At 49.2% G+C, this 13,755-nt stretch overlaps 1 protein-coding gene across 2 annotated transcripts in view; it reads left to right on the top strand.

The window, feature by feature from the left end:
* Positions 1-12,773, top strand: part of TGM2 (transglutaminase 2) — a 37,349-nt gene extending 24,576 nt beyond the window's left edge. For both annotated transcript variants that reach the window (XM_006881520.1, XM_006881519.1), the window contains 6 exons: positions 27-130; positions 2,648-2,890; positions 3,998-4,270; positions 9,204-9,364; positions 11,832-11,968; positions 12,623-12,773. In XM_006881520.1, the coding sequence (XP_006881582.1) occupies positions 27-130; positions 2,648-2,890; positions 3,998-4,270; positions 9,204-9,364; positions 11,832-11,968; positions 12,623-12,773 (1,069 nt within the window). The remainder of the gene's footprint in view (positions 1-26; positions 131-2,647; positions 2,891-3,997; positions 4,271-9,203; positions 9,365-11,831; positions 11,969-12,622) is intronic.
* Positions 12,774-13,755: the final 982 nt, after the last annotated feature.

The raw sequence follows: 13,755 nt of genomic DNA, 5'->3' as shown, positions 1-13,755 counted from the left end.
GCCAATATCCCTCATTTCCCCCACAGGAACTTCCACTGCTGGGTAGAATCGTGGATGACCAGGCCGGACCTGGAACCGGGGTACGAGGGGTGGCAGGCCATTGACCCCACACCCCAGGAGAAGAGTGAAGGTGGGTAGGGGTGGACCCATGATCCAGATGAGGAAACTGAGGCTCAGAGTCACTCCCCCTGTTTGTGTCTGTCAGTTCAAGAGCGGCAGAGCTGGGGTTCTCACCTGGTCTGATGGACTCTGAAGACCACTGACTGGTCACTTGTATTTTCATAAGACAAACTTCATCTATCATTTGAAAAATAATTCACATACATGGTGGGGAAACTTGGAAAATATGAAGAAACACAAAGAAAAAAAAATCAAATAGCATCTTTGTTCCCCACCCCACAAACAAGATTGTTCACTTTCACGCGTGGCTTCCAGAACTGTCTGCTTATGTAATTCTTTCTGTATGTGTGTATGTGTGTGTCCCTGGGTGGTACAGATGGTTAAGACACCCAGCTACTTAGCAAAAGTTTGGAAGTTCAAGTCTACATGCAGGCACCTCAAAAGAAAGGCCTATTGACCCACTTCTGAAGAATCAGCCATTGAAAATTTAGTTCTCTTCTGTTCTGACACACATGGGGCCACCATGGCAAGTGGGATTTATAGTATCTAGTTTGTGTATGACATTACATATATGTTGTTGTTGTTGATTGCCTTTGAGTTGAGCACGACTCCTAGTGACCCTATGAACAAAAGGCCTGAAGCCCCTCTACAAGTATCGACATTTATCAAAGTTCATAGGGAAGGCATGTTGTTTAGGAAGTGGATGCCACTTCTGCTTCCAAATATATATTTATGTTTATGTTTATATAAATTTTATATATATTATGTAAGAGAGAGAAAACATTTTTGGATCCTTTTTCAGAATAATATTTTAAAACGCATAGCATAGGGTTACAAAGAAAGGCAAGTGTGTTAGAATTATCAAAAGTTTTTCAATATCTATGACATGAAAAAGAAGTCTCCTGGCATTGTTCACAGAGTGCTGTGCTCCTAACCCAAAGACCATGTGTTCTTTGTACTCATAATCCAAAGACCATGGTTCAAGTCCACCCACTGGAGAAAGATGAGCAGTCTTTTCCCTACTATAATTTACAGCTTCAGAAATCTGATGGAGGGTCACTGAGTTCATCAATGGCAGTGAATTTGAATAATATTATTTGTGCTGCTTCATTTTCTAGTGTAAGCATTAATAAGCTCCATAAGTACTGATAGGAAGGAGTATAAATGATCTTTCCAGACATCTGTGACAACTCTAAGGGGATAATACCTTGGCTCTTATCAATGACAAGCTGCTGAGTCTACCTTTGTTTGAACTTGGACATTTTATCAAAGACAGTGAAAATAAAGATAAGAGTTGTGGGTTTTTTTCCCCATCCAAGTGCACAGTCCCCTGAAATCTAGCTCCAGCCCTGAGGGGTCCTTAGACATCACGTAAAGAACTCCAGCTGGTCAAAATCTTTCTCCTGCTTGGTCAGTTCTCAATTATTGTTCCTCCATCGGTTTTCTGTGATTGGATTTTCCTTTGATGTTGCCATGGTCCATCAAATGAAGGCACTATATAACATAGCTAGCCAGCCTCTGGTCACCAGTGTTTAAGCTTATGGCCAGTTTGGAACATTTATCAACCCCGCTGAGATGGACATCCAGCGCTCAAGTTCATTCAATAAGTACACAGTCCCTGAGGCCAAGCACGCAATGGGGGCCGCTTCAGTTTCTCTGTGAACAATGAACAAACACAAGCATATGCTCTTAATACACTTCCTGCCGCTTGGCTCCCTAATTTCTTTAGGGTGCTTGGGGATACGTTTCTATTTTATTTATCAGACATGTACATAGTTCTTAGTATATGATGAGAGCTTTATGTATACCACTCACGAATCATCATTAAAAACTCACTGACCTCCAGTCAGAACTGACTCCTAGCAGGCCCTCCAGCTGGTTTTCAGAGGCTATAAACTGCATGGAAGGAAAATGTCTGTTGCTCTCCCTCAGAGCACCTGGCGGATTTGAATCACCAGCCTTTGCATTGACAGCTCAAATCCTTACCCACGAGGCCACAAGAGCTCTCTAATCGGGTTAGTACAGCCATGATTCCCACAGGAAGCAGAGGTTCAGAGAGGCTAAGTAACTTGCCCAAGGCTCGAATCTGTGAGCCCCTCTGTTACAGAAAGATGGGAAATCTCCTCTCATGTGACTGAAAACCTCTGTAACAGTCAGTGTGATTTGACAACAACAATGAGGGTTGACTTCTATCAAGTTATACACAGTACATATACCACTCATTTGGTTAAGTACAAAACAAATATGGTCTCCACATAAAACAAAAGCTCAGCAAGGTTAAATAACTAGTCCAAGAACACACAGCTAATACGAGGTTAGGCTTGGATTTGAACTCTGAAACTTGTCCCCATTCTTATCTTTTACCCCTATGCTGCCCCCAAGGAATGGACTCACTGGATGAAGTTGCTGCGTGGTCTTGATTTATTATTATTTTTTTTTTTATTGCATGCAGGTGACTTGTAGAGGGTCGTGGAAGGACCCCTCCTCCAAGCCCCAGCTCATCTCCCATTTTCTCACCCATAACCAGGGACATACTGCTGCGGGCCGGTCCCCGTCCGTGCCATCAAGGAGGGCGACCTGAGTACCAAGTACGACGCGCCTTTCGTCTTTGCCGAGGTCAATGCCGACGTGGTGGACTGGATCCAGCAGGAGGATGGGTCCATGCAGAAGTCAATCAACAACTCGCTGACCGTGGGGCTGAAGATCAGCACCAAGAGCGTGGGCCGAGACGAGCGCGAGGACATCACCCACACTTACAAGTACCCAGAAGGTGAGCACCCTGCTCCCGGGGGCCCTCCCGTGGTCAGGCAGAGCAGTGCCACTTTACCAGCCCAGTGGCACAGACGGTGGGCACCCTGCTCCCCCGGGGGCCCTCCCGTGGCCAAGCAAGAGCAGTGTCACTTTACCAGCTCAGTGGCATGGAGGGTGACCACTTAGCAGTCCTTGTGCAGCGCTGACCTGTAGGCCACAGCCCATTGTTACCAATCCCTTAGCATCAAGTACGAAGCCACGCTCAGGATAACTTAGGACAAGAATTCTAGATTCCACAAAAGGATTCAAATCTTCTTCGAAGCCTGACTTTTCGGTTGGCTAAACACTTAATAGGATGGAAGGGTGTAACTATTACAAGACAGAGGCATGGATTATGACAGAAAATCAACACGGTTCACACTGCTTATTAACATGGGATTGATTATCAGTTATTAACCCAGGATTTTATTATCAGTAGTGAGACCTACAACTATACAGATGGGAAGTCCATGTTTTTCATTCTTTTCCCATTTTGGGGTAACATATCACACTAAAGATGCTTGAACGTGCAGAAGCCACAGTGGAGAAGGTTCTGGGACTTTGTAGTATTTATTTTTTTAATTAATGGTGGTGTGAGCCTGGCGGTAGTGTGGACGAGGTTAAATTTAACACTTTTTTAAAATTTTATTATTTTGTGTTCGTGTACCATCAAATCAGATCTGACTGGTACAGGAAGAGATTGTCCCTCCTTCCCCGGCAGAGCATCTGATGGATTCGAACCGTGTACCTCTGGAATTGTAGTGCCACTAGGCCACCAGAGCTCCCCAGAGGTTAAATTTAAGAGAAAAGGACTGAGACAAACTAAAAGGTAGTATGTTATGATCAGTTTGGCCAGACACAAAGAGGGGGCATCTTTCTTCTGTAAGGAGCAAGCTGCAGGGGAAAGATGGGCGGACTGTTCCCATTACTATCTACAGCCTCGGCAACACAGTGGAGGGTTGCAGTGAATCAGGACATCTCCCGGGCGGCTCTGAGACACCAGGCCTCAAAAGCCAGCCTGCTGCCCATCCTCCGTCCCTCTAATCCTCATCCAGCCCCGATAAGGGTCTCTTCGCTGTCCCCACAGGGTCTGCTGAGGAGAGGGCAGCCTTCACCAGGGCCAACCACCTGAATAAGCTGGCGGAGAAGGAAGAGACAGGATTGGCCATGAGGATCCGTGCAGGCCAGAACATGAACATGGGCAGTGACTTTGACGTCTTCAGCCACATCACCAACAACACATCCGAGAACCACATCTGCAGCCTCCTGCTCTGTGCCCGCACCGTCAGCTACAACGGGGTCCTGGGACCTGAGTGCGGCACCCTGCAACTGCTGGACCTTACGCTGGAGCCTTTCTCGGGTAAGGCCCTGCGTTCCTGGGTCTCTTGGTGATTGGCCTGAGTATGTGTACTTTACAGACTACATATCTACATTGTGCTTGCTCTGATTGACACCCTGTTCTAAGTACATAGAGAACATTGACTCAGTTATTCCTTCTTGGGAGCTCTCATAGCCCCGTTGGTGAGGAGTTGCACTGCCAATCTGAATCTATTAGATGTTTGAAGGGAGAAAGATGGGCAATTGTCTCCCATATGACTTACTTCCTGTGAAAACTAGCTATGAGTCGGTTTTGACTCAATGATCTATAACAACATTATTATCATTAACTACTATTACCACATGGAGTTTTAATCCTTATAACCAATGTTGTTATTATATGCTGTTGAGTCACCTGCAACTCATAGTGACCCTATGTACAATAGTCCTAAACCCTTTTCTATCCTATGCCAATCTTATTGTCTCCGACACACCTACCTCATTACCCCTGTCACTGAATCAATCCATCTCATCAAGGGTCTTCTTCTCCTGCGCTGTCCCTCCACCCTCCCAAGTATGACCTCCCTCTCCAAGGACTGATCCCGCCTTGTAACACGTCCAAAGTATGTCAGAGAAAGCTTCAGAATCCTTGCCTCCAAGGAGCAGCCTGGCTTCACCCTCTCCGGGATAAACTTGTTTGTTCTCTAAGCAGTCCATGGTATATTCAATACTCTTCTCCAGCACCACAGCTCAAAGGTATTAATTCTCCTTCTGTCATCCCTAGTCATTATCCAGCTTTCTGATGCATAGCAAGTAATTGCAAAGACCGTAGCCTGTATCAGGCCTACTTTAGTCTTCAGACTGGCATCATTGCTCTTCAGTACTTTGGAGAGGTCTCTGACAGCAGAATCAATCCCATTTTCCAGATAAGAAGACTAAGGCACAGAGATTAAGTTACTTACCCAAGTTGACTTACATACCCAGTAAGTCCCAGAGCTGAGATTTGACTCTGTACTCTTAGCAGCGAGGGAGCTCGGGTGGCCTGGTGGTAAGAAGCTGTGCTGCAATCGCAAAGGCACGCAGTCCAGTCCACCAGCTACCTGCTCCGTGGGAAAAGGATGGGCAGTTCTCTTCCTATGAGATTTTCTGCCTCTGAAAACTCACTAGAGGATCAGCTATGAGTCGGTTATGACTCGATGGCACACAATAACACTCTTAGTAGCTAGGGCGCTCTGGTGGCTTAGTGGTAAGGAGCTGTGCTGCTCACCCAAAGGCACGCTGTTCGAATTCACCAGCCACTTCTTAGAATAAAGATGGGCAGTCTCCTCGCATGTGATTTACTGCCTCTGAAAACCTGCCGGAGGGTCAGCCATGAGTCAGTTCCAACCTGACTCACAGTCGTAACTGTTGAGACCTGAGACCAGGTGCACAACAACAATAACTCTTAGCAACTGTCCTACTTTACTTCATCGTATCATCATATAACCCGTGAGGCCCAGTGGCAGCAAGAGCTCAGCGGAGACCCAGAGCAAGAAAGGACATGGGGCAAGTGAGGGGCAGCTCTCCAGGCAGTCAGGACCGAGCTCATGCTGTCAGAAGTGGGGCGGTCAGGATGCCATGCTCCAGTCGCTGTCACTCAGCCAGGGCTGTGGGCTCCTGGGAATATCCGCTCTTCACGCCAGGACTCAGGCTCCCCACCTGTGGCCTGGTGGCTTCATCTTTTAAGGGCCCTCCCAGCCCTTTTGTCTAAATGCATATCCGCTCCTCCTCATGTGCAGAACCACGCTAGGGGAAGGAAGCATCTTTCCTGGGATTCCAGGCACAAGGTGACTTCCAAGCCTGGGCCAGAGGCCATGCCAGATAACTTCCTGGCCTCTCAGTCACCCGGTACCTTCCAGATACGGTCGGGACAGCCCGGGGCAGGGTTCTGCAGTGGTTCCAGCCAAGCCTATCCATTCTTCTCATCATCCTAGCGGACGTGTCCACACAAAGCGGGTTCCTCCTGCTGCATGTGTCTATTGGGGGTTGGGGGGCAGCAGGGTCCAGCCTGGTGAAGAGAAAAGGGGGCCCATGTGTTTCCACCAGCTTCTAGGAGGAGCTAGTCCAAGATGGTGTATTGGAATCTCCAGTGTCATGACCCCGGTAGAGCCTTTCATATGTTGGTAGATTTGATGATAAGATCTGGGGGGTTTCCATGTGCTGGTGGACAGGAAGCAAGGCCTGGGAGACCTGAACAGCATCCATTTGCCCTCCACCCCGCCTCCTTGCTCAGCGGCTCCCTCTCCTCCTCTTCCTGCCCCCACCCTCTCTTTGCTGCCCTCCTTCTCCTCACCAAATGGCTCACTGGAAATGCAACCAGCATGGCCTTGGTGACATCCCCAGGGAACCTTCTGGAACAGGGAAGAAACCTTCCAGAGCATTCTAAGTAGTGTTTGAAACAGATTGCACACAATCCCTTTTCCCAGTCAGGGTCTAGCCCAAGGCCAAGACCATGATCTGTGGCTGGCGGATGACAGCTTTCAAGAGGCCAGGCTTCTCCCTAGCCTTGACCTCCTGTGATGGGGTGAGGGCGGGGGAGTCACATCCTGAAAACTCCTGCAGGACGGTGTTTTCCTTATTTGCTGGGGAGCTGGTCAGTTGCCACATAGCTCCCTCGGGGCCACTCCGATTTGTCTACTTTAGCAAAAGCCTGGGTTTTCTGTCCCTCACAGCATCTAATCAGGGGCCAATCCACCCTGAAAAGGCCAAAGGGCTGGATGGGGTCAGCATTGTCCAGAGAGTGGGGCGAGGACCCCCAGTGTGCACAGTGGGTTCTAAGCCTTGAATCACACATTGACCAAGTAGCTCACTTGGAAGAGCTTAATCAAGGTCTTCAGATGACTTTGAAGAGAAAGGCTCAGCTGGGGGCTAATTTGGTCGTTAACATCCCTGACTCTTGCTAATCTCTCCCTTAATGGTACATTTAGGTCACAAGCAGACAGACAGTGTATCTAGTCACAAGTCAATAACAGGATGCTGTTTACTTGTATTTCTTTGTACTGGTTAGTTCCTGTTAAGGAGCCCCATGGACACATGGATACGTATTTTTATGCAAATAATGCGTATGTTATACGTCTTTGCAAACTACACCATCCCTTGACACATTAATTTCCTGGATGCTGTGTGTGTTACGTATTTGCATTCTTTTCCGTGGGCGTGTTGTATGTGAAAATATGTCAGTGCGCAGCTGCTAATCAAAAGATTGTCGGTTCAAACCCACCAGCAAGTCTGCAAGAGAGGAACACCTGGTCATCTGGCCCTGTGACTATTACGGCCTAGGAAACCCCAGGGGCAATTCTGCCGTGTCACATAGGGTCATCCACACTGTCACATGAGGTCACTACGAGTTCCACCCTGTCACATGGGATCGCTTTGAGTTGAAAATCAACTCCATGTCACCTAACTGTGACAACCTTCTGGTTTTTGTTTTGTTTTGTTTTTAACCTTCTGGGTTTTGATAAGATGTTTAATCAATTTAAAGAAAAATCATGAGCAGATAGTGAGGATGCAAAAAAAACATCATGTGAATGGCTCGAGTTTGGGAAACTCTGATCTAGTGGGTGAAGGGGCACAGAAGACGGAAAATGAGGTAACAGCATTTCCTGTCAGGGTGCTGGCCTCTGCATCTGAAGGATGAGGCGAGATTGGCTGGGAACCCACAGAAGGCTCCAGGGGAGGCCCTGGGTTCTCTGTTAGTAAAAAGCAGGACCCAGGCTCAGGCCTGCACACTCTCAGTCCAGTGGTCTTTTCATTGCTCCTTCCCGTCTCTTACAAGCAGTCCTATGATGCACTTGAGTCTCAGTGTTCTCGTCAGAAAAATGGGCCAAAACTCCACACTTCTCTGCATTCAGAAAAGTTGGCCCTCCTGACTTCTCGCCATTCCGTCGTCAACTGTGCAGCTTTTGTTCTGAAATGATCTCTGAGCTTAGTTCTGCGCAACAGAACAGAACTAAGCTGAACTGGTTGCCTGTGGTAACAGAGAGGGCAGATCATCTACCCACGTGCACACAGCCCACCACGTGGCCATGGAGGGGTAGAATGCATTTCTTCCTCTGTAAAACGGACACAATCTTGCAGACCACATGGGAAAGTGAGGGGATGTCCAGAGATGGACTCTTTTTTTTAAAATTTTTTATTGTATTATTTTTATGTGTACCGTCAAATCAGATCTGACTGGTACAGGAGGAGCTTGCCCCCCCTTCTCCAGCAGAGCATCTGGTGGATTTGAACCGCATACCTCTGGGATTGCAGTGCAGCATCTTGCCACTAGGCCACCAGAGCTCCCTTCAGAGATGGACTCTTTAGTGAGCGCAGGCTATGCCGTCTCACTCTGGCTCTGCATTGTTTGTGCAAATGCCTGCACAGCTCAGACGACCTGCCTGGCCCGGGGCGATGTTGGCTCACCTAGCAGAGCCTCTGCTTCCGCCCCTGTGAACCTGAGCCATCACGTACACCCCTCCCAGGGTTGTTCCAGAGGTGAAGCAGGAAAGCGTGTGCCAAGCGCAATGCCTGGCACAGCAGCGCAGCACAGCTCCGCTCTCCTCCAGCAGCTGTTACAGGGCAAGTGTGTGCCCGACACTTTCCCACCACCTGCTAATGTTCTCTGCAGCCGGATGAGTACCCTTCCCTGGAATACGTTTTCACCTGTGAGCAGACTCAACCGGTCCCGAGAGGTGGAGTGACTTGCACTAAGTCACCAGCCAGCAAGAAACAGAATCAGGATTAGAACCCTGGTCTGCTGGAGTTCAACTGCTCCACACACTGTCTTCCGGTCTTACCTCTCCTTGTCCAGCTCCTCCATTGAGAGCCTGTGGGCTTGGGCAGGTGGAGGAAGGTCTAGGTCCTGTCCAGCTGTTCACCCACCATGTGAGGGGCAAGAGAGGTGAGGGCAGGGATGACAATTCAGCCGTCACAGCCTCCCTCTGTCTCTTCTGCAGAGAAGAGCATTCCTCTTCACATCCTCTACGAGAAGTACTGTGAGTGCCTGACCGAGACCAACCTTATCAAGGTGCGAGGCCTCCTGGTTGAGCCAGCCACCAACAGCTACCTGCTGGCTGAGAGGGACATCTACCTGGAGAATCCAGAAATCAAGATCCGGGTAAGGGGTGGGTTGGGCAGGGGGTGGGGGCTGAGTCTCTTCACAGCCCAGAGATGGAGCGAGAGGGCAGCCCCCCTGGGAAAGCACACGCATGTACCCCTCTACCCTCCAGACTTTTGGAGCCTTGAGTCCCAAATCCTAGGCTCATCAAAAAAAGGCGTCATAAAGTTAAAAGAATCCTAGATTGGTAGAACCATGCATCCTTGCGGCAGGTGGATGAATATTACTCCAAGAACCCACAAAATGCTGAACTCCTAAGGCTAAGACCCAGGCTCCAGTGCTCTTGATAAGATGGGGTGGGAGAGCAGGGGTGAAGGGTTCAGGCTTTAGAATCAGACTGCCTGGGTATGTATGTACTTGGATGCCCCGGGGTGCATTACTTGGCCTCTCTGTGCCTCAGTTTATTAATCTGTAAAATGGGTCCATACTAGTATCTGTAGTTTTATAAGGACTGAAAATTCATCCGTGGGAAGCACTAAGAAGAATCATTCTGGCATAATATAAGAACTCAACAAAAAGTGATTCTTGTCATCACTGTCATCGTCCTGTCAGTTCACTAAGTGGATCCACAGCCCCGTAACCCCAAGTGCAGCATTGCAAATAACTGGTCAGCGGCAGAGGGGGAGGCAGGGAGCACTCTGAGTACCTGCCATGTTCAAGCACTGCTAGGAGCCTGCCTGTGAGCTCAGCTAATCCTTATGAGAATTCTGGGTTCAGGCATTTCTTTCATATGGAAAAACATACCAGTGTAAAAATGATGTGGCAGATAGTATCTAACCCCTTCTACCTTCACGAGGGGAAGGAGAATCAAGATCAACAGCCAAAGCTGATGACTATGAGGTGGATGTCAGACATACTTCTCCCACCAACTTCTATCAACTCTGGCACCATCCATCCCTCCCTGGTACTGTCTGCTTCTCTGCTAGGTTTGACAATTCGTAGCAGTGACCACACAGAACTCACAGACAGAACTCAGATTGTGAGGTTTGCTAGAGAAGTGACAGGTTACAATTCGGGACCAGGAATGACTCCGATAAATAGTTCTTCAGTCAAGACAGCATCTTGGCCGTACTCATGAGCAGGCTTCTCCCTGGCTCAAGCTGCTTGGCAGGGTCAGCAAGGCCAGATTACACAATACGCAAGTTATATGTGGGACCCACTGTGGATTCCCACCAACTTCCAAGCACACAATTTCTCTTGTTCCCCACCATGCCAAAAAAATGTGCTGAAATCGCCCCATCGTAGATTAGCAAGTAAACATGAAGTGTGTGCATACCTTGCTCAGTGCAAGCCTGTGTATACAGTGCTTGCTGGCTAATCCTCCCTTGCTGCTTGGGCAAGTGTTACAACACCCTTTACCTCCCCTGATAAGCACCCAGCAGCAGCCAACTTCACCATAAGTCTCAGCCTGAAAATGCTCAGCTTTCTCTCTGTAGGCTAGGAAGCCCACTGAGCTGTCCCCTCCTGCTCTTCTGTATTTGCTACCAGCATTTCCTGTTCTGCTTCTCATCATTCCTCTGGTATTGCTTCTCCCCACCCCCACTTCTTCCTTTCTCCATCTCTCTCTCTCTCTCACACTTTCTGTGTCTTATGTGTCTAGGAGGTTCTCAGGACAGGGATTTTGGATCCAAAGAATCAAACTCTAACCCAGGCCTTCTTCCTTAGTAGGAGTGAGTTTCCCCTTCTGTTCTAGGATTGGCTGTCTTTTAAGCCTCAAATTCATTGCTATCGAGTCAGTTCTAATTAATAATAACCCTCTGTTGAGTTTTCAAGGCTGTAAATCATCATGGGAGGAGACTGCCCATCTTTTTTCTTACAGAGTTGTTGGTAGACTCAGACCTCCAGAGTCTGCAGCCTTTTGGCTTAACTCACTATGGACTACCCCACCAGAGCTCCGTCTCTTAAGCGCAGTGGATAACAAAACCCACCAATCCTTTGTTACGGTTGCATTCACCTTATTTTCATGGTCCCATCCCCACAAAGGTGTCATGCACTTTATTTGCTTATTAGCTAGCTGTCCAATCCCCATGGTGGGCCACAGTGACTTCATTTGCATTATCTCATCCAGTCATTTGGTTGACTCACAAAACCATTTGAGCAAGTCCATGTAAAAGCCATCTCTCTATTGCATTCAGACTCAGAGGGGGAATCATTTTCTCAGGGTCACATAATGAGGAAGGAACAGGGGCCAGCCATTCTCCAAAACTCATAATCTCTCCACTCCAAACCCTGGAGCATATGGGGAAGCACCCTGTTCACCCCTGAGTCACATGGAGCCCCAAGAAGGAGACTTAGGGAAGCATTTTACCCGTGTTTTGTAAGATGAGGAAACTGAGGCAGGGAGCACTAGTGGTAGCAATGAACACGGCTGTTAAGCAAATATTGACCCAAACTGCAGCAGCTACTGAAATGGCCCAGTTGGCCCCCTCACTGCTGTGTCTGACATCGGCCCCGTGCTGTCTTCCAGATCCTGGGTGAGCCCAAGCAGAGGCGCAAGCTGGTGGCCGAGGTGTCGCTGCAGAATCCACTGACAGTGCCCCTGTCAGGCTGTGCCTTCACCGTGGAGGGCGCCGGCCTGACTGAAGAGCAGAAGACCGCGGAGATGTAAGTGCTGGCAGAAGGGGTAACACTATCTGGGGGGACTGCCCCCAGGAACTGCTGGCCCTCCTCTCCATCTCTGTAAGACACACGCACATACCCACTGATCCAGCCTGGGTCCGCTCAGATAGATACGCTTGGCGCACCGTTCCCACCCTCACAGCCTCGTTCAACATCCACAGCACAGCAGAGAAAACCACGACTGTGTCTTCACAAACTCAGTATTTGCATATTCTATCACTAAGCACCATCACATGACACAGGCATGTACATCCCAGATGTCTACACATGGGCAAGTACACACCTGTACATATGTGGGTGTATCCTCACGAGCGTGTATTTACATACATACATGTAGACATAGGCACTTACATTCTTAAACATTTTTATGGCACACATAGTTTCATAATATACACTAAAGTGTGCAAATATTGAGTGTGCACAGCTAATACAATTATACAACTGTGGCCACCTGGCCATTCCCTCTCTGATCCCACTTCTGGGCACATATGGACCCTCTACATTAGGAGGACAGGTTGCCCAGGCCCCCAAGGTGGGAAACAGGCCCATTTTATCACCATCATTATTGTCCAGTCATATGCTGAGTTCTTAGGATCCATGAGCCTGGGCCCTGTCCTCACCTCTCATCTCTTCCTGCAGCTCGGACCCTGTGGGGCCAGGGGAGCAAGCCAAGGCGCGGGTGGACCTGCTGCCCCTCTACATGGGCCGTTACAAGCTGGTGGTGGACTTCGAGAGCGACAAGCTCAAGGCGGTGAAGGGTTACCGGAATGTTATCATCGGCCCCTCTTAAGGGGCTCCTGGGCCAGCCCTCCTCAGCCTGCTGAAAGCCCTGTACTTCTCCCCAACATTTATCCCAAGCTAGTGAGCAAATTCTATCCCCACTGGGCCCCACAATCCAAGTGCCTACTATTGGAGGCCCTTTGAAACGGAATGCACTTCTGACCCAACTCACTCCCCGCCCCGAGCCTGGCTCCCCACCTCCCTTAACCGTGAAGAATGTTCTGGTTACAACAGTGGGATATCTGGCCTTGGTTGGCTGGTAGAAGGGGGTGCAGGGAAGGAGTTCCTGCCTCTCTGTCTAGCCCAGATGCTGGGAGAAAACCATTAACCAGCCACCATCTTGCTTGATCTACGCGAGTCTCTGGGAGTAGTTGAAAAGGAAAGTAAAAGGGGAACGTGCCCATTGGCTAGATCAAGGGACCCCCAGAGTGCTTGTAACCCTTTTCCAGATTGTCCCCAAGGCCCAGGGGCCCTGGGAAAGCCAATGCCAAGTGGAGGTGAGGAGGGGGTATAGGAATAGATCAAGCCCAAGCTCCTCCCCACGTCTCCACAGCCCTGGTCCAACTATATACCCTGCTCATCTCACTACTGGGAGGTGCCTACTAGGTGCCAGGCACTTCTGGGCTCAATGGTGCTCACACAGCCGCTGACCCGTCCAATCCTTAAGGGAAGCTGCCGAGTAAGGAGCTTTCGTCCCGATGAGGAAAGACAAGGTGGCCCATTCTCAACCCTGAGGGCTGGGTAATGTGAAGGTACGAGGACAGAGCCCAGCCAGGCCTTCCGACTCCAAGTCCAGTGTCGTGTTCAGGATGCCAGCCCTGAAGGGCAGAGAGACCTGATCCAAGAGGCTCTGGCTGGAGTGAGGAGGCGTGGAACTGGTTGGAGGGGTTGAGGGTCAGAGTGCTGTTTCTGAACCCCAAATCTAGCCTTATGAACCCAAGCCTGTGCCTTCCCCTCTCAGGACTTGGTCTCCTTGCTGATCAGAGACTGGA

This window comes from Elephantulus edwardii, unplaced genomic scaffold (assembly GCF_000299155.1).
Source record: "Elephantulus edwardii isolate Elephantulus edwardi_28Jun2011 unplaced genomic scaffold, EleEdw1.0 scaffold00015, whole genome shotgun sequence".
Classification (NCBI taxonomy): Eukaryota; Metazoa; Chordata; class Mammalia; order Macroscelidea; family Macroscelididae; genus Elephantulus; species Elephantulus edwardii.
Note: the sequence above shows the minus strand (reverse complement) of the source record. Positions and strands in the feature narration are given on the sequence as shown.